Here is a 23,157-nt window from a genome sequence, read left to right as displayed (position 1 = left end):
CCTTGGAGACTGAGAACAGGTTGGTCAGGTTGGTTCTTCCTATTGTGCGAACGGCTGACTAATTCCAGTGTCCCCCAGGGCCACTTGAATATATCAAACCTTACAGATTTGGGCCCATTACAACTTTGGTAATAAAGCCAGAATAACGAGCGAGAGAGAGAGAGACTTGCACTCTCTGCTCTCCTCGCCCCTACTTTTGAAACCAGCATTGCTCATAGGGAATGCAGACGAACAGATCAAGATGAGCAGGGATAGTACTCCTCCTTGGTCAGGAAGAAGGGAAGGAGATATCGGTCACGTACCAACGTGGGAAAAGACAAACTAATTTAAAAAATAATAAAATCAGTCTACATGGTTGGCTGTTAGGGGTCTGTTTCTCAGCAATAAAAAGAAATATCCAGCCCATTTCTTCTTGCTGTAATTTTGTTTCCATCAAAATCTGCAAACCTCAGTTTTGATTATTGCTATTGGGAAATGGATGTGTTATATTTTATTTGATCCAAGATTGGTTGAAACAGTTTGAAATTGACCACATTAAACTTCTGAGTGCCTTAACCAGTGAGATTTCAGTCTCGGCTTTTCCCACAATGGCTCTGCTAGCAAATGCCACTTGCACATTTTTGTCACATATCAATAGAATTTTACAGCTGAAGAAAGGTTAAAAAAAAATCAATAGTTTTTCATGACTGCCTGAAGCTTTATGATTTGGCTCACTGGGTTGGTTAGCACTGTTCACTGAAGCTATTCCGGTGGTAGCAAGAAGGCATAAAACAGTTTTTTGAGGCAAGCATTATCCACATTGAGTTGTTTTTTCCAAGTCTACATAATGCAAAATGATTTTGGAAGCCTGTATAATCATCCAGTACATACTCCTGCGTGTTTTCTCCATGTTTGCATTTGTTATTTTGCACTATTTGCTTTATTTGCATATTTGCTAGCAGAATAAATTCTATCAATAGTAATGTCCTTAAAAGGATTGGGGGGAGGGGGAAAATGGGGGTAGAAAAACAGCTGTTACGCAGTGTTGTACATAGTACTCTTTATGTTCATGTGGTTTGCCGTATCTTCTTTAGAAAATCTTTTTGGAGGTGTTTTTGTGGGGGTACGTTGATTACAAAACATGTAAGAAAGAAAGGGGACAAGAAGAAAGCAGATCTTAAATTCATAATTTCATGCCGCTGATACATAGGAAAACTCTTAGGACCACACTGCATAGAAGGTATTATAACAGTGTAGTTTGTTGATATTTTCATCATCAATATGTTTTCAAAGATTCCCAAAGTCACTGTCATGCTCTGCTGACCTGGCATGTTTCTGTTCGCTTCGTACGGCTTTTTTCCAGGAACGAGGGAGATGGGGAGTGGGCTCACTCTCCGTTTTGTCAGGCTGTCTCTCAGGAAGAGAGGTTGCGCTAAGGAAACTTAATCACATCCAAAGAAGCGATCCCAGGCGTTCTGAAGAAAGCTGCTTTCTCTCTGGCAGGAAATGTAAATTAATCTCGCCACTTTGCTTATGGAACATATATTTTAAAATTTCACCTTTGCTAGGATAACTGGGGGGGGGGGGAAGCAAGAGACTATGTACAGTAATAACCTTTAAGATTTATTTCTGCTTGCAGCATCCTTATCAAGGGTGGTAGTGGGAATTGCTGAGTGGGACAGCCTGGAATTGCTGGAGTGAAAAGTACCATGGCCGGGAATGACACTATACGGGATAAGAGCACAGTGTTTCATAAATCAGGTCTAAATGACTTCTGCGTTAAGAACTGCCCAACTGGTTTTGTTTGTTTGCTTGTTTTATGGCTTTTCTAGGATGTAAGCATGATGTAAAAGGGTTTCACTAGCAGCTGGATTCTAGCTCGTATTATAGGTTATTGAATATAAATGGTTGGAAAGACATTTCTTAGATTACAAATTGCATACTGAATCTTGGAGGTTGAAGGCCACTGCTATCACACCGCTATTAGTGCTTTGTTTCTCCTTCTCTATTCAAGGAAGCTGAAGTCCATTGCTCAACAAGGATGTTAATGACAAAACAGATGCTGGATATGAAAGTTTTGCCTCGATGTATTAGGTTTTGGGTTTATCCTTTTGTCAAAAAACTGTGAAGATGCGAAGTGCTTTATAGGTCTTGGTCATGCTTTTCTTTTTCCATTTATTTATTTTTATATATGCACAGAACCCTTCTCTTCTTGTGGCTCTTAGGTCATCTCTGCATGAGTTGCATGCTGTTGCTTCATATTTATGTTTCATTAAGTTCTAGTACAGAAAAACTGTTCATAAGGAAAATACATGTCTTTTTTTGTCCTATTTTTTTCCCTCCTGGTTATTAACAGTCAAACTAGAATCTTTTGGCTACGTACTTAGAATCTGATGGCTACGTACTTTTTAGGAAAGACAGGCCAGGAAAGCGAGGTGGTGGAGTTGCTCTTTATGTGAGAGAGCAACTGGAATGTATTGAGCTGTGCCTAGGGGTGGATGAAGAGCGAGTCGAGAGCTTATGGGTAAGGATCAAAGGGCAGGCTAATAGAGGTGACACTGTTGTGGGTGTTTACTACAGGCCACCTGATCAGGAAGAGGAAGTAGATGAGGCCTTCTACAGACAGCTGGAAGTAGCCTCATGATCCCAGGTCCTGGTTCTCATGGGGGACTTCAACCACCCCGATATCTGCTGGAAAGACAACACAGCTAGGCACAAACAGTCCTGGAGGTTCCTGCAGAGCATTGGTGACAACTTCTTGACCCAGGTGGTGGAGGAGCCAACAAGGAGAGGTGTGCTGCTGGACCTCGTACTAACAAACAAAGAAGGACTGGTGGAAGATGTGAAGGTTGGGGGCTGCCTTGGCTGCAGTGACCATGAGATGGTGGAGTTCAGGATCCTGCGAGGAGGCAGCAGGGCACCAAGTAGGATCGCAACCCTGGACTTCAGGAGAGCAAACTTTGTGCTCTTCAGGGACCTACTTGGAGGAATCCCATGGGTGAGGGCCCTGGAAGGAAGGAGTGTTCAAGAGAGTTGGTTAATATTCAAACATCACTTCCTCCAGGCTCAAGAGCGGTGCATCCCTATGAGTAGGAAGTCAAGCAAAGGAGGTAGGAGACCTGCATGGATGAGCAAGGAGCTCCTGGCAAAACTCAACCAGAAGAAGGAAGTATACAGAAAGTGGAAAGGGGGACAGGCCACTTGGGAGGAATATAGGAATGTTGTCAGAGTATGCAGGGATGCGACGAGGAAGGCTAAGGCCCGTTTGGAATTAAATCTGGCTAGAGATGTCAAGGACAACAAGAAGGGCTTCTTCAAATACATCAGCAGCAAGAGGAAGACTAGGGAAAATGTGGGCCCTTTGCTGAATGGAGTGGGTGCCCTGGTGACGAAGGATGCAGAGAAGGCAGAGTTACTGAATGCCTTCTTTGCTTCAGTCTTTACTGGTCAGGCCAGCCCTCAGGAGCCCCAGACCCTGGAGGCAAGAGAGAAAGTCTGGAGAGAGGAAGACTTTCCCTTGGTGGAGGAGGAGTGGGTTAGAGATCATTTAAGCAAACTTGACACCCACAAATCCATGGGCCCTGATGGGATGCACCCACGAGTGCTGAGGGAGCTGGCGGATGTTATTGCTAAGCCACTCTCCATCATCTTTGAAAGGTCATGGAGAACAGGAGAGGTGCCTGAGGACTGGAAGAAAGCCAATGTCACCCCAGTCTTCAAAAAGGGCAAGAAGGAGGACCCAGGGAACTACAGGCCATTCAGCCTCACCTGCATCCCTGGAAAGGTGATGGAGCAGCTCATCCTGGAAGCCATCTCCACGCATGTGGAGGAAAAGAAGGTGATCAGGAGTAGTCAGCATGGCTTCACCAAGGGGAAATCATGCCTAACCAATCTGATAGCCTTCTATGATGGAATGACTGGCTGGGTAGATGAGGGGAGAGCAGTGGATGTTGTCTACCTAGACTTCAGCAAGGCTTTTGACACTGTCTCCCATAGCATCCTCATAGACAAGCTCAGGAAGTGTGGGTTAGATGAGTGGACAGTGAGGTGGATTGAGACCTGGCTGAATGGCAGAGCTCAGAGAGTTGTGATCAGTGGTACAGAGTCTAGTTGGAGGCCTGTAGCTAGCGGTGTCCCCCAGGGGTCAGTACTGGGTCCAGTCTTGTTCAACTTCTTCATCAATGACCTGCATGAAGGCACAGAGTGCACCCTCAGCAAGTTTGCTGACGATACAAAACTGGGAGGAGTGGCCAATACGCCAGAGGGCTGTGCTGCCATTCAGAGAGACTTGGACAGGCTGGAGAGGTGGGCAGAGAGGAACCTCATGAAATTCAACAAAGGGAAGTGCAGGGTCCTGCACCTGGGGAGGAATAACCCCATGCAGCAGTACAGGTTGGGGGTTGACCTGCTGGAAAGCAGCTCTGCTGAGAAGGACCTGGGAGTGCTGGTGGACACCAAGTTAAGTATGAGGCAGCAATGTGCCCTTGTGGCCAAGAAGGCCAATGGTATCCTGGGCTGCATCAGAAAGAGTGTTGCCAGCAGGTGGAGGGAAGTGATTCTCCCCCTCTACTCAGCCCTGGTGAGGCCACATCTGGAGTACTGCGTCCAGTTCTGGGCTCCCCAGTACAAGAGGGATGTGGCACTACTGGAGCAAGTCCAGCGAAGGGCCACAAAGATGATTAGGGGACTGGAGCATCTCTCTTATGAGGAAAGGCTGAGAGAGCTTGGCCTGTTTAGCTTGGAGAAGAGAAGGCTGAGAGGAGATCTTATCAATGTGTACAAGTATCTGAAGGGAGGGTGTCGAGAGGATGGGGCCAGACTCTTTTCAGTGGTGCCGAGCGACAGGACGTGAGGCAATGGGCACAAACTGAAACACAGACACTTCCATCTTAACATGAGGAAAAACTTTTTCACTGTGAGGGTGACAGAGCACTGGAACAGGTTGCCCCGAGAGGTGGTGGAGTCTCCTTCTCTGGAGATATTCAAAACGCGCCTGGATGCAATCCTGTGCAATGTGCTCTAGGTGACCCTGCTTGAGCAGGGGGGTTGGACTAGATGATCTCCAGAGGTCCCTTCCAACCTCAGTGATTCTGTGATTCTGTGATTCTGTGTTATCAATACTAATAAGTGTATAAAGGTAAGCATAGTAGGCAGTGGGAGTTTTGTAATTTCAAACAGTCAATCCATGATACCTTTTCAACTGCAGTTATTTTAGCAGTGTGTCAACTGGCAAGACCAGTTTTTTGAGGCAATTAAACTTTCTAAACAATTCTTTTGAGAATATGCAAGAAAAAACAAAATCCAACTACCCTCTCTTGGGATAAGCATAGACAGACATGTAGCTGTGACAGCACAGACCTCAGCACAAGTTTTCCTGAATATTTACCTACCTTTACAGACAGGTTTGGCAGCCTGTTACTGATTTTTCTGTAATGCCACAGCTGCTCCTAATATATGCATACTTGGGGTTGTCTGTGCTATACATCAATTTCATTAATGACTGTAGAACAGGCACACCGTTAGGTATTTTATTAAGTAGGCGCATTGCTCAGTATTTTAGCGTCTTACTTGTTAGCTCTGCAGAGAACACAGTAAAAGATCTGTCTGTACTTCAGAAACTAGCTATTTCGCTATATGTAAGTTGGTTTAAAATCATTCCCTCCGAAGAGTGGAAACAGGGCACCTAAGGGATCATGGAGCATTGCACAGGGAAAATGCTTGAGTCTTTATCCTTCTGGATGTGCATCCCACTTCTGCACTGGTATCAGCACCTGAGCTAGGTGGTATAAAGATATAGTCAGGTCTGAGAACTGCCCAGATTCTGCTAGTTGTGTTATCTCCACAAGAACTGTTTCAGCAGGATTAATAGGAGTAAAAAAAAAAAAAAAAAAAAAAAAAAAAAAAAGTTTTAATTACTTAGGTCAGTAGGGTCTTATTCCAAACATGAAAGAAAGTAGATTTACTGATTTTAGAAGCTGTCATTTTTATTTAGTTTTCCTTCAAAAGAAAAAAAAGAATTTGCATTGAGTTGTGAATCAATTGTTCTGCAGAGAGAAATGAGTTCACACACAGAAATTAAAGAATAAATTAAGTTGTCTGGCATAGAAGTTGACCCTAATTAAGGTCAATTCTTCTTGATAAGTAATTAATCAGGAATCCTTATTATGGTTTACTCTCTCTGTTAACAATAAACAGAGCATTATTTTATTTTTATGGTTAGAATAAGCCTTTTAATTGATAGTATTCTGCAGGAGGGAAGCATCCATCAGCAGTGAAACTGATGCACTGAAGACATTTTAAATTAAACAGCCTTAGTAGAATTAGTCAAAGTGCAAAACTCTGCAAATCTCAAGAATGAATGTACATCTTCTGCAAACTTCACACTTCTGTAATTTATTACTTAGAAAAAAGCATGTTGGCTACCAATAAATGAGGAGACAAGGTCTTCACCCTACGGTGATTACAAATATTATTATTTAATATTATCATTCTATTAGAATCCAGTTTCCCACTCTGCTCGTCATCATAGTATCCGAACGTCTTTCATTAAGGACAGAGCAATGTGACAACTATTTGTTAATGTTGTTTTGTATTCTCATCCCTTCTGTATGGAGGAAAGTGTGTGCAATAGGATTTTCTGTTTTACCTGTTCATTCATACGTGTAAGTACATATGAACAAACATACTCACATGGAGGCACGTGTAGATCATGATATATCTATATCAGTGAAAGAAGGTGGTGAAGGTTGGATGGTCACTCCTTGTCTCTATCACTTAAAAGCTTTTTTCCTAGTGAAGGTTCCCCTGAGAAAGAAAATGTGTCATTGCGTAATGTCACCTTCATCAACCTCAGGCAGTTCGTTAGATTTGCTTGTTCTGGGCTATGGAGCGCCTTGAGGGTGACAGCCGGGGTCTGAAGTTTGATTAGGAAGTTTTGGGGAAGCCTGGGCAGAGAACGGTGGGTGGATTTGCTGGGCTTGGCGCCGCCTCTGGTCCCCGAGAACATCAACGCAGCAGGGGATTGCGGAAGCGTTGCGGCTCCCTTGCCTAGCTAGGTCAGATTTCTGGGGTCTGGCCGAAAGGTCGCGGAGGTGCAAATAAACCAGTGTGCTGGTGTGAATAAGGTGAAAATAAGACTAGGTCTTCTGCCTAATGCTGGAACTGCATATCCTTGCCGGCTGGCAAAGGAGCTCGCTTTGAGAGCTGCAGAGCGGAGCGGGGCCCGCACGGTGTGCCTGGCGCTGTGCAAACAGCAAAGCAGGCAATGCCTCGTTCCCCGGGGCCTGCAGTTTATAATGGTAAGCAAATCTACAAATAGGCATGATGCAACACCGTGTGTCCTTTTCCAGTGAGAGGACACACGCGTCAAGAAGGCTTTGTGAAAGTCAGTTTGGTAATCTGAGTGAAGCGAGAGCGGCTGAGAGACTTCGCTTAGAGTCCATTTCTGCACGCGGGGTGCGGTCTGCCAATCACAAATGCCCTTTGCTGTGGTGAAAGGGCCAAGAAACCTGTTACCGATTGCACAGGCAAAACAGGAGTGGCAAAAAGGTAGAGAAAGCTAGTTTTAATTCAGGTGAAAGTGTTGTGGATGGTGTTCACTAATGACACTACTGCTTAATGAGACTATTTGAGGGCAAAAAACAGTTTGGAAAAAATAAGAGGAGACTAGGGTTTGCTTTTATAGCCTTAAAGCTATCATATTTAATGCAAAAGAACGAAAGGCACATGTGTACACACGATTACACATGCATGTGCACACCTAGCTTGCCTGATGTTATACCAAAGCCATTATGTGTCTAACGCTCTTGAATAAATTGCTCAAGAGTTCACCTATGTGGAAACCTCACCTCTGTGATGCTGGCAAAGTCAGCAAGACAGTGGGTTCTTTGCCTCAGAGCACAAGTCATTTTAAACTTAAACTACCAGGGGGCTGTTGAAGACGGATTTTTTTCCTGTTTTTTTTGGTTGGTTGGTTGGTTTGGTTTGGTTTGGTTTTGTTGTTTTTTAATAGGGATTAAGAGTAGGACTTGGTGTGACAGGTCCATCAGTCCACTTCCCAGTGACCCTGTGCTTTTATCTTCTCCCTTTTAGAGATGCCCATTCACTTCACTGCCACCGTGATGTATTTGCTAAGGCTTATCTGACCAAATAGGAGCAGAGCTGTTCACATCCTTAAAGTAATCAGATTTGTATGCCACAAGCCATAGATACGCCAGTCAGCTAGGTTGTGTTTTGGAGTGGCCGATGTACTCAGAGAGAATGATCCATAGGGTGTCTATTTATAGTGGGGTTTTCTGGTTTGTGAAATCCCTTCCCCCCCCCCTTTTTTTTAGGTCCATCAGTAACATTAAAGCTGTACAAGTATGAAGGTGTAACAGTTACATGTCTGGATTCTATTAAGCTTTTCCTATCCTTGATCCTAGCCAGTAAAGCCAGAATTTTAATAAAAATAGTGAAAACAGCATTTTCAGCAGCTGTCTGTCAAATATATACCATCTCATCTCTTCAATATTCAGGTATGTGGGAATAGCCTTAAGAGGCAGAACCACTGAGAAAGTGGAACTCTGAAGAGAGATCCTCTAATTTTACCATTTTACTATTTCTAGAGCGGCTTCAGTGGAGTTGCTTCTAATTTCTAACTTTGGGAGATAAATATTTGCCAGGTATGTCAACAGCACCAAGAGAAGAAAGAAGTTGGGCTAAGAGCAGAAATCGGGAGTGGACTATCCTTGAGGCTAGAATAATGCCCTAACAAAGCTGGTTGCCTAACAAGGACCCTGTTTGCAATGTGATAATTTCAAATAATAGTAAAAGTCTATTGTAAATTACATAAGAAATGAAGGATTTGTACTAAAAGAATCACATTGTTAAATTTCTTTGTGTGATTTGAAGATAATGATGTATTTTGCAATTTTGGCTGTTAGTGGATGTTGCCGTGTATGTTGTAAAGCAAGCATTTATATACTATTAGGTTTTTTTTTTTTTTTTTAAGTACCATTGTGTTCATGAGCACAGATAAGATATTCAGCTTAGTGCTGATTGTTCCAATGAGGACAACAGAATTCATGACTGTTTCTTGTTTCAGACAGGCATTCAGAATCTGGCTGTACGGACTCTGTTATATGCAAAACTCCCTCACTGTGGGTTAAATTTTGTTTTGGTTTAGTTTGATTTGCTTTGGGTTAGCCTTTTCAAATATATGACAGGTTTATTATAAATACAATTATGTTTTTATTTGCAAGCTTCTTACAATTTGAAGAGCATATTGTTGAATATGCTCATGCTATTTTGCAGTGCTCCCTTTGAAGATTTTTCCTAATAGAAGCTGTCTACAAGGACTTAAAATCTTCTATGCGCAGCCCTGTCAGTACTTCATGGCAAAACTTGCATTCTCTTCCTTGGTCTTTTTTTAAGATGCCAAATCAATGTCTTTCAAACCTTGGGGGCTGCTAGCAGCAGTAGCAGAAGAGAACGTGGAGGTAGCTATCAGATTTTGTTTTTACCCTTCCAGCTACCGGTTGGATTTCACAGTCCAGTCAACTAACGCTGTTTGATCACTTCATGTGCAACCTGTATTCAGTATAAGAATTTTTACATGCTCTGCTGCATTAAGTGATCAAAAGAAGTGAGATCCTCTGTTGTAGCATTGATAATAGGATACTCAGCACTGTGCATCTCAGCACAGCACCCAGTGAAATTGTCAGATTGCTTTTGATTCTGAAAGATCTTCCCAATGAAGAAAGGTAAGATAAAGGAAGCTGCTACCATTGAGAAAATATACATAATATTAAAGCTTGCCGTAGGAATAACTCTGCACTTGATGATAAGAGAAAGCTGGCAACAGAAAAAGATGGGAATGCTCAGAAAATGAGGCTACAGTCGTAACTTGCCTTTCTGCAGACGGTGAGCGCAAGGCCTAATTGCAGCGTGCTGGAGCTCTGCTGTCTGGTAAACAGCATAGCTGTGTCTTCTTGGGCTAAGTTTTTCCACTTCTCTTGTACATTTGTCTCATAGACCAGTAATCAATAGTTTGTTGTTGTTCTTTATTTCTTCTAAAGCACTCTACAGATATGAATCATTTACGACATACAGAAAGTTTCTGAAGTGAGAATATCACGTTCTTTTCATTTTACAGACACATGATAGGAGGCAAAAATATTTATCTAGGTCCACTATTCAGATGCCCAGCTTTTGAATCCCCTTGTGGGCTGGGCTTTCTGGTTTTGATTTTATTTTGGTTAAATCCATGGAAGTAATAGCTACTTAGCAGTCAAGGGAAATCGGGTGCAGGCTGATTCCAATTGCAGACCCTAAACCAAGAGAAACACAGTTAGGGAACCCTTCTGGAAATACTTCTATGTACAGGCAATCAGTAGAAGGAAGGAATACAAAGTCTACATTTAATCAACAGTTATTAAAAATTTTGTCCCAGTGTCTGTTGAAGGTGTCTGAAAATATGTGAAAGTAATGAAGATTATCATTAATATTAAAGAGAAGCTTTTCAAAGGCTTGAATGGCAGGTAGCAGTTTTCATTAAAGTTCAATAGGAGTTGGGTATCTAACACACTTTTTGGCTTTTAATAACTTCCTATGGGTTTTTATTATGAAAAGCCCTTTGACCCAGATTCTCAAAAAATTTATCACTTGTGTTTTCAGGAGCATATGTGTTGATCATATGGCTATTAGTCATCTAGCATGAAAGCCTGTTTGCGAATTTGCTGATGCTTAGCTTCTGGTCCCAGTTAAACCTCCTACTGGCTCTGGCTTTAGCTTTGTTTCAGGCACACAAATTATCAGGAGAGTTCTGTGAGGCCTTTCTGAGCACAGAAATCAATATCCTTAAAACAGCACAATTTCCAGTGTGGATTAGATTGTACTGCTAGCAAGGTGCTATTCGTTTATTTTTTGTAAGTGTAGCCACAGTGCCAGGAACACACTTTTAATTGTTGCAGTGTAAAAACGCTACAAAAGTGTTTTGCACCAAGGAAACCAAGCCTAAGTTTGCAAATGTCACTCTGCCCATCTGGAAACACATTTTGATATATGTGAGGAGTGTTGTTTGTCCTCGAGTAGCTAGAGTTCCCAGTGAGTCAGTCATTGATGCCTCGGGGTGGGCATGCTGTACTTGAGGTGCACGCGTTCGCACGTGTCTGCCGACATGGAAGTGTGTAAGAGCAAAGTCAAGGCACGGGAGTTATCTTGGCCAGTAGTTAAGAAAAAAGTCCTCCTCCCATCCCCCTCTAATTATGCTGTTTGGCATAAAAGCGTCTATAATCTCTTCAACTTACCCATAAAAGTTCGCCACAACTGAGACTCCTTGGGTGAGACACTGGGAAGGTTAAGGGATTTCCAGGCTATATGTCGTTTTGACAGAGAGTGCAATGTTAAGGGCTGACTACCTAAATTGTTCTTTACTGCATATTTTGTCAGGAAAATTTAATTTTGCGTACTGCAGTAATGATGCTGAGTGGATAATAAGATGCAGCGTGCTGCTGCTGCAGGCTCTACACCATATGTCTTCCTAACTATTGCATTTTTGGGGGCTGGTTGTTAGGGTAATTGTATCATCTCAGTAATTCATCATCAAAATAACTTGAAATAATACAGCTATGATATATAGCACTAAGAATTACCACATTCAAAACTAAATGGAAAAACAGTGCTATCTGAGAACTGAAGTGTCAGAACTGCAGTTTTATAAATATTTCTGTATTTTCTGCTTGCTGAGTTTTATGTGTAAGTTGAATTGTTATAACAACATTTAGAGTAGTCTGTAAGGACAAATATTTCAAAGCAGAAAATGATACAAGTCGTTATTTCATAGTAGTGAAGAGCAGTTGCCTCCTGCTCTGCAATGCTGGGACAGTGAACGCTTTCCTGACGCGTTCTTTCCAGCCCTTTTGTACTGTAGTCACACGTACGGCATTTGTGACATAAAAAGTCACTTCCTCCACTTAATAAGCCACTTAGGTATCATTTTTTAAGGTACGTCTTGGCTGTAAATTAGTGTGCTGGTAGGCCCATATTTCACTTACCTTTTTTAAGGTTCATTAGTTTAAGGCTAGACGCTCCTTAGTTTTTATAGAGCAACATTTAAGAGTGCAGTAGCTCTGGAAGTGTCTGTATGTATTTGCATACATAATATTGTTACAGTGACAGTGCTATTTCTTATATGTCAACCAGGGGCATCTGGTGAATAGTAAATTTGTATTATTGCTGTATTGATTTAGAAAGTATAGATAATTTAATGGCATGAACTGAGGTAATTTAAAGGTTTAGTTTAATGTTCTCATAGACCTTCTGAATAAAATGTGAGAACAAAAGTATTTTTCCCTCTCCGTTTCGACAAAATACATGAAACAAAGATTGAGGATGCCAAAATTAGGGGGAAGAAGGTGTGTTGCTGTATATTTATGATTATGGATCCATTTTTCGAGTGCATTGTACTGTCTGCTGTAGCATCTTGCCAAACACTGTAGATTAGAAGTGCGTGCTCTGATTTGCACTGAGCAAATGCCGGGGTGCTGTAGGAAATACTGGTAGCATTTGTGACTGTGCAGACAATATTTTTCCCCTCTGAACAGTATGAGTAGTGGCTTAGCATAGTGTTTTCAGCAGCACTGAGTTACCAAGCTGGCATTTAAAACTGGATTGCTGTGTGCAAATGGGTATCACAGACCTCGCTGTGCTTTTGTCAGATTTGGGGTTCTAACTGCAGTTCAAGTCAAGTAATGACTTCAAGTCATGAAAAAACTTCCTGAATGGAAGCACAGCATATGGAAGAGTTTTCCCCGAAGGCCTCAGAAACCAATACAGGGTCCAATAGAGGGATAAGAAGGATGAACAGTCAAAATAAGTGGGAGACTGGATTGAAGGGAAGCACCACCTTGCCACACACTACTCAGATCGCTAACGGTTTGGTACAAGTGTAATGAAACCAAGGTCAATTGTACCATATATCACACCTCCAGCTTAAAGAAAAATCCAAGAATTTAGTTTAAAATCATGGGATTTAACATGATTTTCAGTTCTTTCTATTTGCCTGCTGAAGTTATAGCCTATAGAGCTTTGTTTTTTAAGCTTTTCTGTACAATTATTAGAACTAGGAGCTTAATTTAAAATGAAAAGTGGGATTTTCCCATAACCTAAGGACTCTAGAGCTGTGGATTTTAAGAAATAAGCAAATATCGGGAAAGTTGCAAATAAATGGTGAGAACTGGCAAGAGGGAATACTGGGAACAGATCAATCTCCTCCCTAGGCAACTAGGAAAGGGAGGAGAATTTTTTTTCTCCCCGGTAAATGCCCATTTCCAGGTTTTGGGAAAAGAAAGAGAAAAAGTAAACGGCTTCAGACTTGTCAAATGCCAACCTGTCAAAGACTGAATACAAGGTGGCTGCATCTCTATCAGATACTAGCAAAACCCTTTGTTCCTTACTTTAAGTGTCTACCTATGACTGGTACCTTTGGCTACTAACTCTCTGATAAAGTTTTCAAGCCTCTCCTACCTTTTCTACAGTAGATTACTGTTGGTAAAAATTAGGTTAAATATTTTATCACTTTTCATAGACAAAAGCAGTACCAAAAATAAATAAAACTTTCATTTTGAGGTTAGGTTAATGACATAATACCTGAGATTATGAATTTTAAAACCTATATCCAGAAAGTTAATTTCTTTTTTTTTTCCACTGAAATATAAAAGATTGATTCATTCAAAGAACTCTTCCCAGATGCTTTATATTTTTAGGTCTTTTCCAAGAAACGTTTCCTCTGGAAGATACTATATGGTAACAAGAAATATTGATGCATCATTAGACTAAAATATGCATAACTATTCTATTAATCTTGGAGTCAATGTGTATCTGCTGTCCACTATGTATCCCTCCCCTTGTTTCTAGAACAAACAGTATCTATTTTTGCATATGTATTTCCTTACAGGATTCAGAAGATCAATAATTATTTTAATTATTTTTGTACACATTTCTGTAACACAGGGAATTAGCCTCTGATTTAATTCAAGTGAAAATGATCTCACTTTTCTCACAAAAGCTCAATAAATTTATTCCTCAATAAAATCAAAGTAACATCAGTTAGTTCTAAGATTTTGTTATTGCATTCATCACGAAGCTGTGCCTCAGGGAACTGACTCTGTAAGATGCAAGCTGGCAGGCTTGAATTTTTTTTGCTCTATCTGTTCACCTGTGGGAGTCACGGTATTATTGCTTTTCCTTGGATGTGGTTAAAGGTTGTAAGTATTATGAGCTTAGGTTGTCTGTGGTCTCTTCTAAAACTACTTTTGTGCCAAATTTGCACACACTTACATCTGACTGATTCCAGAATTATTACTACAGAGAGCAATAAAACTTTGCTGATGCCATAGGAGGTATCATTATTCTGGAGACGTATTTTTTTTTATATACTTCCATAGGTTTTACTGCATTTGGAGTTGGCAGATAGGTAGTACTGGACCGGAGTCCAGTAAGAAACAAATTCTGTCCCGTCAGCTCCTGGCTTGGTTTGCATTTCAAGTGTCTTGCTCGCTTCTCAGGTTCGTTATCATTCTGGGCGGTTTGTCACAGGCCTGTTAAAGTCAAGGCAGAAGTACACAATTCATAAAACACGTTTGAAAGTATTCTGCTGGAGTTGCTAGATTACAGTAGTAGCTGCCAGTGCTTTTGAAGACGAAATATTTTGAAAGGATTGGTATATACATGCGCCTATAAGCCGCTCTCAGAAGCGGTAGACCTACACACACACAACGCGCCTCTGTCCAAAGAAAAGTGCCGCTGGTTGGGGCCGAGCGTCCAGTCGCTTGTCCGTAGGCAAGGCAGACACCTGCGGGCCGCAGCTGTACGTGCTTTGTCTCCGGCAGCGGTGGGTGGTGACGGTTGCGGCAGGACTCGTAGTGCGTTCCGATTTGGACTTCCAAGTAGTTTCCGGAGGCAGGGAACAGCCCTTGCGTTGCTTCTTGAAATGCTTCGTGTTCCTCCTGAGGGGATTCCACTCTTTTGGCTTCTCTCGGAAAGACTCCTGGGGCCTTGCCTGTCTCCTGAGTGTCTGCACGTTGTTATTTTGGCCTTCCTGGTTAAGGTTAGATCAAGGCACAGTAAGATAGGGAGTTGTTCCCATTATCATACTCTCACAAGGGGTGAAATTGAGAAGAATAAAATATAGGCTGTGTTGGGCCTTCGCAAGAAACGTAAACAGTGCAGTGGGCTTCTACAGGCCCAGTGTATATTTTACTGGGGAGTTATGAAATGGTCATCTTTGCTGGTGGGCAAACATAACCTCCTAGAAACGCGAATGTGACATGCTGTGCTATTCCAGGTCACGGGCATGGATAAGATCGTTCAATGGTATTGCTGGCTTACTGAGGGACTTAATAAGGCAAGGATGTTTCTGTAGTGCTCATCATCAGGGTGCTGGAGAAGGAACCTCTCATTCAGCATTTGTTTCCCACCATTTCTGGTGGGAAGACTAACTTTAAGGTTATGGATGAGCAACTGGTAAAGGTCTGTGTTTCTACTACTGCACTTACTATGCAGCTGAGGCTTGCAAAGGTTCAGAAGCAGGAGTAGTATTTTAGTGTGCTTCAGTTTTATCATTCTCTTCCCTTTCTACACTATCACATGGCTCCAAAAAAAAAAAAAAAAAAAAGGAAAAACAGATGCAAGTCTTTCTAATGGGCTACAGGCCCAAATTAAGTTTCACAGGGCTGATATCAGGTTATCTCAACTTAACAGGTTACTGTACATCGGTTGCTCCACAATAACTATCCATGACAAATAACTATACCAATGACAAACGTGACTTAATTTATCTTGGAGTGAAAAAGCAGTACAGTGAGTTAAATTACTGCATAATTATGCAAGGACTTAAAAATCTACATACAGAGATGCAACTCAGCAGATACACAGTAACTTAGTACTCTGGTAATGTCATCATCTGTCTGGGCCCCTGTATTGCAAGTTCCTTGCATCATATTTTATTTTGTGTTTATACAGTGCTGTGCACAATGGGGTGCTCAGCATGGTGTTCAGAAGTCAAATTTAAGTATGCATGTAATAATAAGGAAGACTTAGAAACTCAAAACCCAGATTTACTTCTTTGTTTTGTAGAAGATTACATTTGCAGTTTAGTCTCATAAATTCCCCCAGGTGCTGCAGAAGTGTCATATGTCAAGAGTTCCCATCAAAAATGAAACATCTCCCATAAATATAGAGGTGTTTGTGTTCTGAGCTACACTTCCATTAGAAATACAACAGTTTTCTGGCTTGATTAGAGTGAAGTTCAACCCTATGTGGGGTCCTAACCAACAGTAAAAAAAGATCCCTGTGGCATGCTATCAACTACAAGATTGATATTCTGTGCTAGCGCGTCTGCGTGCGTACTTGGTGTGCTGTGTGCAATACTATTATTCAAATGCAAGAAAGTCAGGGAAACTTGTTTTTTCACTTACAGGTATGTGTATTTCAAGTATGGCTCACGTTCTGCCTTTGAGTTTGTAAAACATTCATTTCACTTGCCGATAGCTAAAAGTCATGAAATGGCCATTTACCAATGATATTGTGGTGACATTGCAGCATTACATTCTCTTATTTTGGAAAAGCTGTTGATATATATTCACCTTTTATGTCACTTAATTTTGCTCGCACCTGTCCCATTCCCTCAAAGGTGTTTTTCTGCCTTGTCAGTTTTGCTGTAAAAGAATGTATATATGGCAAATAGAAAAGCAGGTATGCAAAGTGTAGGTTGTAAATAGTATAATTATGAATTGCCATAAAATTTGTCAGCTCTTTTTAAACCTTAAAGCCTTTCATTTCTTGAAAATATTGTGAAAAGGTGCATACGCCATTATCATTGCAGGCAGTTTTTCTGCATTTCATAAATTAGCAGCAGAAGAGATTGCTTTAGAGCCAGGACACTCTCACATGTCCTTGTATATGTTTCTGTGTAAACAGAGGAAGTGCATGACTAGAACAGGTGAAGCAAATACACTGCTGTGTCCGTGGTAGGAAATAGGCGAAATCTGTTCTCAGCCATAGTTGAACCAGTTGAAATAAAACAGAAGTGCGGTTCATCCCCCAAGATAAGCGGGAGATTGCTCTGCAACTTGCACTGGAGGCAAAAGATGATGTGTGCACTAGACGAGACATATTCTTTATTGACACCCTGTAGAAATGGAAACTAGGTAGACCAGCCGATAGAGAGATGTTAAGAGGGTCAGCAAGGAGGGAAGAGGAATGTTTAGAATATGATTTAGGCAACTGAACAAAGAGAAAACACTTTTCCCTGTCATTCCACAAATCTCGGCAGAGAACACTCCTTTCAAGTAAGCATTGTTTTAAAGAGTTCATGGCTAACTGAAAACAGCAGCACTAAGTGTGACAAGAACTTCTGTAGCGTTGAGGGACTTTCTCCAGATATGCAAGCATGCAGGCAGAGACCAAGTCAGCATTACTAAAAACTAAAGTCAGTTAGGCTGAATCAGCTAATCAGGGCAGGTATTAAAAAATAGAAAATATATATATAAAAAAAAAAAGTGGAAGAACTCCTGAGTTATGGAGAGAGACATCTGAGACTGGAGCTCCCAGATACATGGAGATGGTTTTTACAGGCTGTGGTGCTGGCGTAGTGAGAGAAAGAGGGAGCTGAGGCAGAAGCTGTGTGGTAGGGATGAAGCCTGATTCTGGAAAGATTGAGGTGAATGACCAAGAGAAATTAAGTGTTTCATTGTGACCAAATCTGGTAGTGTAAAAACTTAAAAAATAACTTTTAGGAAGCAAGTACCAACACCAAACACATGAAGTTTCACATAAGATTACCACTAATTCTGCACAGGCCCCTAATCTCATACTGCAAAGTGCTTTTTTTCTTCCTTTATTTAATAACTGTCCTTATTCAGGAATAGAATTGATTTTTGTAGGAAAAAAACATCACTAAGCCCTTAAATTAAACTTTTAATACATATTAAAAGACTTTGTTAAGCTGCAAATTTTTAGAGAGATCATCTTAATAATTAAAAGACAAGTATAATGAAAACATCTACCAGTATCAGGGAAGACATAGTCCTTCCCTAAATACATTAGCTGTATTTGTCCACTGAAGTCATCACTATTTTCTTGCTTTGTAGCATCTGTAAGGGGAGCTTCAGAGAATACAACACACATTTTAAATCTCCAGAAGCAGTCTAGAAAATTCTGCTGGTGTTCTTTTTTCTGGATATTTTGGTTGAGCCAGGGATGCCCAATATGTGATATAGCTTCCGTCACAGTCAGCTGGAAAAACTGCTCCCTTGATCCTGAACGTGAATCTGCACGCCAAGTCCCCTCGCCTCTTGCGGCACCGTGCTTAGGCGCAGCCCTTGGCAGGCGAATCCCAGCAGAAGCAGCAGAGTCTCTGTCTTTAGAGAGGACAAGACGCTGCGCCTCTGTTGCAAATACCTTTCGTTCCTCTCTGATCAGGGATTTGTTTGCTTGTTTTTAAGGTGTATGTAGCACCCATTACATTTGTGAAGACTCTGAGTACAGATGAGGTTTGTGAGAAAGTAAATGCTGGGATAAGCCTTGGTTTTCAAATTCAGAAATTCCTCATATGTCTTCCAAGGGATGATGCAAGCTTTTCCAATTTTAAAGCCTAAAAATAAAATAAAAAAAAACCTCACTGAGATGAAGGAGGGACACAAAGAAAATTTACTCGAGCCTTCCTCCTTCCTCTCCCCCTCATCTTGGTCCAAATCTCTGGGGAAAGGAGAGAGCTCAATTTGGTGAAATAACTGATTTGGAGTATTAATTATCCATCAAAGAGTTGTCCCGGACTTGTTGAACTGTCAGGAGGCTTGTCACTAGCACACGCAAGCCTCCAGAAGTTAATCTGAGGAGAGAAGATGCTGTTAGAAATTTTTCCCTGAACAACATGCTGTCTCTATTTCTTGCTAAAGCAACTCTTAATTAGTTCTTCTTTTTTTTCTTCCTTCTCTTTTTTTTTTTTTTTAATATACAGCACCAGGGAAAAATTGGAGTTAAATTTAACGTTGGAACTGATGACATCTCTATTGAAGAGATCAACGCAATCATTAATGATGGAAAATACCATGTAGTACGTTTCACAAGAAGTGGTGGTAACGCCACATTGCAGGTGGACAACTGGCCAGTTATTGAACGTTACCCAGCAGGTAAGGACTTCAATGATTGTGAATAAGAGGGTGGGGGATGCGTGCAATTGTGATGATTTTGTTTCTCTTTCAATACAATGTCAGCTCCTTCAAAGTGTTTTAATAGCTAATTAAGTAATTAAAGAGTCCAGAGCAATACAGTTCATGATGGTGGCATTTCCTAAGAGAATAAAAAGGAAAGCACAATCTCTCTTTTACCAAATTCAAGTTATCACTGAAACTGGAAAAATACAGTTATTAAGGCGTGTAGTAGTCAGTGGTTTTGTTTCTTGTTTCTATTTATTTATTTGTTTGTTTGTTTTACTGGATTATATTTTTAGGGGGGAAAAAAAGGCTTTGACAAAAGCTGCACAGTAAGGTGAATCCCCAAAAGAACTCCATGTGATGCAGAAAACATTCACTGCGGAAAATGTTGTCTGTGTTCTTTTAATTACAAGAGGTTATTGAAGCATTCTGAAACTTATAAAGTTAGCAGAAGTATAACACGAGACATAAGCAAAAAGGTGTATCAGTTATTACCCGTATAAAAAAGCAACCAAATTAAAATGCCTTAACTTAAAGTACAAACTAAAGGATATTACTTACGCAGGTGATGCCGATGGCTTGAACAGGACCACTCATATGAATACAGGGTTTTTTCGATCAGGCCCCTATTTAATTTTATGCAAATGCCATACATTGAAGATTACTGTGTTACTAATTGTATTCATTTTTGAAGGCAACAGGTTTTTCAGATACGCAATCTCTTTCTTATTGAATAGTACTACTGAGCCATTAATGGTAATTTACAAATCTGCATATTATCTGTTACCAGTTGGCATGTGTGTTTATATTGTTAAACCAAAGGCAGCAAATACAGAGATGTAACTGAAAGCTATTCTGGTTTGCACATTTGCTCTACAGAAATGATAGCTCTGATTTATCTGTTTAAAAGTAGAAAATTCTTTGGGGGGAAGGAGGAGATGCATAAGCCATACCATGTACTGATCATTAGTATTTAGGTTTTTCTCCTTTGCATTTGAGTAGTCCAGATGTTCACCTAAGAATTAAAAAAAAAATAAAAAAAAAATCCACAGGTGAAATATCACCCTTCAGATAATATTTTGGAAATAATTTAGAAATTAAAATAAAAATGAAAATGTATCACAAATGAAATTTTAAACAACTCTGGCTATATATAATTTGTGTGCTAATATGTTATAAATGAGTGACAGTTCTGGTTGTTAGAAACAACTAATGGTTTTAAATGAGACATACTTCTGAGAAGTGATAGACTGTTGTGCAGGGTGGCAAGACTGAAGGAAGTCTGTCCAGTGATATTTCAAATATTCCTGTGCCCACCTTATTTCCCCATTGGTAAAGGGGGAAATAACTTAAAAATGGTTAAAGTGTAAAACAACTTCTGCAACATTTGGTAAACAGTAGCTGAAATTAGATGGTGGAGGCTAGGGAATGATGTGTCTTATGTTCAAGCCCTGTTTTGCAGAAAGAAAAAAGATAGGGTTTTGTTTGTGTGTTTGTTTTTACCTAAATCATGCACAGCGCATGAAAATATTTTTATTTTCCTCATCTGTCCCGTTTGTTCATGAAAATACAAAAAGGCTACAACAAGGTGGGACTGCAGTTGAGTTCTGAAGATGCTGGCACACACCATTTGTTTATACTGAATACAGATTAATGTAGAGAAAGGAGTGATTTCCTTGGGATAGAATTAGTGAAGTGGAAGGGGGAATCCTGTGGCTTCATTTATTGCTTGTTCCTTTAAAACCGCTGTTGGTCTTTAATTTCCTTTGTGTTTCCCTTAGTAATATTTTGTGGCTCCTTCATGCCATAACATCACTTTTGAAATCCGTCTTCCCTTTTTCACCTTCCTCTCCCCTTCCTGCCCCACGGTGTAACAGCTTCTTTTACTTTTCCATGCAGTTCTATCAAGCTTGGCGCTCTTGATTTAAACCCTTTTTAAACTCTAGTTTCTTCATAGGCTTGTGTTGATATATCATTTAGAAAAGGCTCAGGCCAGGCCAGAAGAGCGTGCTGCCATTGAACAGGGTAGATATTGCTCTGAAGATACTAATGGTCCCATATTAAGAGCTATCACTATCCATTCCAGTTCTAAAGGTAGGATTTCTAAAAGTGACGTCTTGAAGGAATCGGACAACACAGTCTGGCAAACAGTGCTGCATCCAATTTCGATGTTGCTGGTTTAGGGACTGACAGTAATACCTGGCGTGGTGATTAACCAGCTAATTTGCTCATTGGTTGCCTTTTTGATGGAGGACCTTTTGCAGTTGCACAATATGGACCAAATTCCAGCTTGTTTGCTTGAGTGAAGCCCCATCCATTTTCATTTCAATGCTAGAAAGAATGTTGTCTTTGCTTTGCCCTGTTTTCTGAATTCTTTCTCTCTGTATGATTTCTTAACGTGTCTGTACCACTGTACATAAGTGCAGGCTTATCTCTCCTACTACTTCTGGTTGTTTAATGAAGAATAAAAGCAAGATTAGCAGGTTAATTAGTAAATTTGTTATTCTTAAATACATTGGATTGCTTTTATTTCTTTCTAAAAAATCAGTTGGTTGCCTAAAGCAAACCAAATTTTTAGTTCTTCCTTTACCTTACAAAGGAAAGGTTATATTCTGAATTATGCTTCTGGTTGGAGTCTCCAACTACAAGACATTGCCTGGTTTTGATCAGTGTTTCAGAATATTGGGTGAGGATTTTCTGAAAGGAAATTCTGGTCAGAGGCTCAGGATTTGTCAGTCTCGTTGCCTTTATAGCCTTCATACAGCCTTTATAGCCTTCATACAGCCCATCTAACTGCTGCAGATAATGACACAGAGGGTGGTCTCAAGGCCAAATAACACTGCTTGCTCAGAGGATCTCTGTGGGCGCTCCTGTTGATGTTCCAAGGGGAGCATCTTTTTCACGAGGGCTGGGGCACTGACTGCCACAAGAGCACGTGGGATTTGTCAGCAGCCTGAGCTCAGTCCTGGGTCTCGGGAGCTGCCCACAATTCAGTGCTCTGGCCAGGAGTATTGTGGTGCAGCATGGATGGTTCTCTGCCTCTTGCTTTATTGGTTGTCAGAGAACAGACACCTTGCAGAAAGTATCATATGACAATGCGCCGTAGTGCTTCTGCAGCTTCTTCATGCATTTTATCCTAGAGCTGCATAAAATGCAGAAATGATCCTAGAAGCAGACTAGAATCTAGCAGGTTTCCCATATACATGATTCTCTAACCCACTAGACTAGATTCACGTTTCCTCATGAATCTTCTGTCTAGGCCAATACACCTTCAGTTAGTATATGAATGGATGTGAAATGACTGAGTTGTAAAGGAAAAAAGAGGGGATGGTCAGTGGTGGAAGGTGATTATCCTTGTGAAAATGGCTGGCCAAGAGGCTGACTGGCTCTCTGTTGTTGTGACTCAGGGACTGCACCATAGTTGCAACTCCAGCTACTACTGTGAACAGGCTGCTCTTGTAACTTGAGCTGGGTAGTAATTTTACACTGAAAGGTAGATTTGCTAAAAATGCATTTATGGGAGCAAAGCAAAGGATTTGGGAATTTGAGTCAAATTGAAATAATAATTTTGGCCAGGTTAAAAAAAAATAAACTAAGAGGAAATTGGTTTTAGCAATATCAAAATGTTCATTTCAATACTTGCTAAATGAAACGTCCCAACCTTTCATGTTAAGATTGCCTAGTGTTTATAAAGGACTTAGGTTATCTGAGAACAAAGCTTTTTGTTTAATTTGCAACAACCTTTATTTCCTTACCAGAAAGAAAAACTGTTTCAAATCAAATCAGACAGAAAAAAATCAATCTCTTTCAAAGTATTGCTCATAACCATATGAATAAAACAAGAAAAACAATTTTCTCCATTTTCTAATTTTCCTTCCTTAGTATTGAAGGATGGGGGCTTTACCATCCTGGGAAGGTACACCAAAACAAGCCGAGTGACTTTCTAAAGCCACAGTTATTGGCACTTACTGTGAAGGATTTT

General features: G+C 40.7%; 1 protein-coding gene across 1 annotated transcript in view; it reads left to right on the top strand.

Annotated features, from left to right (window-relative positions):
- The window catches only part of NRXN1 (neurexin 1), a 723,763-nt gene that overhangs the window by 574,730 nt on the left and 125,876 nt on the right, over positions 1-23,157 (top strand). The window contains exon 19 of the mRNA XM_067292993.1: positions 18,980-19,151. Within this exon, the coding sequence (XP_067149094.1) occupies positions 18,980-19,151 (172 nt within the window). The remainder of the gene's footprint in view (positions 1-18,979; positions 19,152-23,157) is intronic.

Source organism: Apteryx mantelli, chromosome 3 (assembly GCF_036417845.1).
Source record: "Apteryx mantelli isolate bAptMan1 chromosome 3, bAptMan1.hap1, whole genome shotgun sequence".
Classification (NCBI taxonomy): domain Eukaryota; kingdom Metazoa; phylum Chordata; class Aves; order Apterygiformes; family Apterygidae; genus Apteryx; species Apteryx mantelli.
Note: the sequence above shows the minus strand (reverse complement) of the source record. Positions and strands in the feature narration are given on the sequence as shown.